Source organism: Coffea eugenioides, chromosome 7, assembly GCF_003713205.1.
Source record: "Coffea eugenioides isolate CCC68of chromosome 7, Ceug_1.0, whole genome shotgun sequence".
Classification (NCBI taxonomy): Eukaryota; Viridiplantae; Streptophyta; class Magnoliopsida; order Gentianales; family Rubiaceae; genus Coffea; species Coffea eugenioides.
In genome coordinates, this window is record NC_040041.1 from 30,089,546 (window position 1) to 30,091,988 (window position 2,443).

The window sequence follows — 2,443 nt, forward strand, 5'->3', positions numbered from 1 at the left end:
CCCCTATTTTACATGGAATTGTGAACATACCTGAGTTCCCACACTTTGGTGGGAGTTTCCTTTGAAGTATGGCTGACATATTTTCTCCCACCGCCATTCTTTTGTCACCCCTTAGTTTCCTCTTGTGGGTACACAGGTCCTTTAAAAACTTCACATATTTCGATATTTGCTTAATGGCATCTAACAAGGGAATATTAATCTCCACTTTCCGGAACACATCCAAATTTTCTTTTTCCTTTTCTGTCTTCTTTGTCTTTTCCAACCTGAAAGAAAAATGGGGTAAGTTAGATTTAACAGGAATTGAAGGAGTAAGTGTTACCTTAGGGTCTTCCTAAATGTGCCCTTCGTCTTCAATCTTCTTTTCTATTTTTTCTTCACTTTTACCTTTTGGATTCGCCAACTTAGGTCCCTCTACTTCCTTGCCACTTCTCAGTGTCATGGCACTTCCATTTTTTAGATTTGTCTCGGATTGTGATAGCAATTTTCCAAAATCGTGAGACTCCAGGCGATTAATGGCAGTTGCCATTTGGCTCATTGGAGTCTCCATATCTTTTATGGCCAGGTTCTTGATAATGTCTGCCAAAGAATCTCCTGAATCTGTAGACGGAGGCTGAGGTTTTGGTTGCCATGGTTGTTGAAATCTTGGAGAGCGATTTTCAAATGAATTTTGCTGCCTATTCCCGTAGTTGAAATTGGGATGGTCTCTCCAACTTGGGTTGTACGTGTTGGAGTACGGTTCATACTGCTTACGGGGCGCGGACACACCTCCTGCCAAGTTTACATGTTCAGCTCCATCTCTTTGCAAAATGAGACATGCATTTGTGGAATGGTCCATACTTGTACAAACTCCACAGACATTCGCTCGTTGCATATTCCCCACGGCTAATTGCCGAACAAAAGACGTCAGTTATGACAGTTGCTGCTAAATGGATGACGTCTCTACCTTGTTGACCCTACGGGAGAGGATTACTCTCACGGAAGCCAAATTGCTGAGAATTTTTTGCCATTGCTTCAATGAGCTCCCATGCTTCCCTTGGTGTTTTATTTGCCAGTGCTCCTTCACTCGCAGCGTCAATGATACTTCTGCCAGATGACTGGAGCCCTTTATAGAAGTATTGGATTAATAGTTGTTCACTAATTTGATGCTGCGGGCATCTAGTGTACAACTTATTGAACCTTTTACAATAATCATACAAGGACTCCCCGGGGTACTGCTTGATGCTGCATATCTCCTTCCTCAAACTCGCAGCCCGAGATGCAGGGAAGAATTTTTCTAGAAACTTCTTTTTTAACTGTGCCCATGTGGTGATATTACCTGCGGATAGGTAGTATAGCCAATCTTTCGCTGCATCCTTGAGAGAGAAAGGGAAGTCTCTAAGTCTAATTTGCTTTTCAGTGACCCCAGAAGGTTTCATATTAGAACAAACTATTTCAAACTCCTGAACGTGTTTATGGGGCTTCTCACCAGAGAGACCATGGAACAAGGGTAAGAGGTGAATTAACCCCGATTTTAGTTCGAAGGAAGTGTTCTCAGCTAGAGTTGGGAATGTGATGCACAAAGACTGGTGGGTCAACTCCGGGGCAGCCAGCTCTCTTAGTATTCAGTTGTTGGCCATGGTAACTTCGTCTTCTGCTGACTCGTTTGCAGTAGATAACTGTCCTTCTTTTCATCTCTTGGTCACTTGCCTACGCCTACACGCTACCTTCTCAACCTCAAGGTCGTATATCAATTCACCTGTGCGAGAAGAAAGGGGCATAAACTAACAAAATTACTAAGAAGAAACTAAACTCAAAAAGAAGTAAATAATTTAAGCGCCAGTTCTCGGTAACGGCGCCAAAAATTGACAAGTGCTGAGCCTGTGCAATAATAATAATAAAACCTAACTACCACCAAAAGCAGTCAATAATCAATTCTAGATACTGTAGCAGGGACTCTAGGTGTGCAATGGGTTACTTGACTCACCCTGTTCCCAAAGAGTTTACTTAATCTGACATATCATAATTAATTAATTGATAAAATTACTAACCAGTAGACAGTAGTAAGTAGGGTCGTCTCCTCAGGGACTGGGGAGAAATTTTGTTTTCTTTTGAGTCAAGATAAATGGGAGGTTTTAAGATTAAATGCTAATGAACTAAATAAATCAAATGTGAAAAATAATTAATTGAGAGAAATAATTGAGAGAACTCTAGCCAAGGGTACACTTCAAAAATGGTTCTTGCACTGATCATTGATTCACAGATAATTCTAACATTTATTAATAGATTGGTTATACCTGTCATATACAAGATAAACAACCAGTTTTTTCTTACTTAGTCGATAGTCAAGGTACGACAGTTAACTATTTTTCTAACTCAGAAACAATCCTAAGTACGATCATAAGATTTAATTTCTGGTTTGCATTAAGATTTTGAAAGACCCAATCCTAGCTAACAAACATGTTAC

At 40.3% G+C, this 2,443-nt stretch overlaps 1 protein-coding gene across 1 annotated transcript; it reads right to left on the minus strand.

Annotated features, from left to right (window-relative positions):
- Positions 1-331: 331 nt before the first annotated feature.
- Positions 332-1,415, minus strand: LOC113777214. The gene is made up of 2 exons (XM_027322249.1): positions 971-1,415; positions 332-882 (listed from the first exon to the last, which is right to left on the minus strand). The coding sequence occupies exons 1-2, from the start codon at positions 1,413-1,415 to the stop codon at positions 332-334; spliced, it is 996 nt and encodes a 331-aa protein (XP_027178050.1).
- Between the last annotated feature and the right edge of the window lie 1,028 nt (positions 1,416-2,443).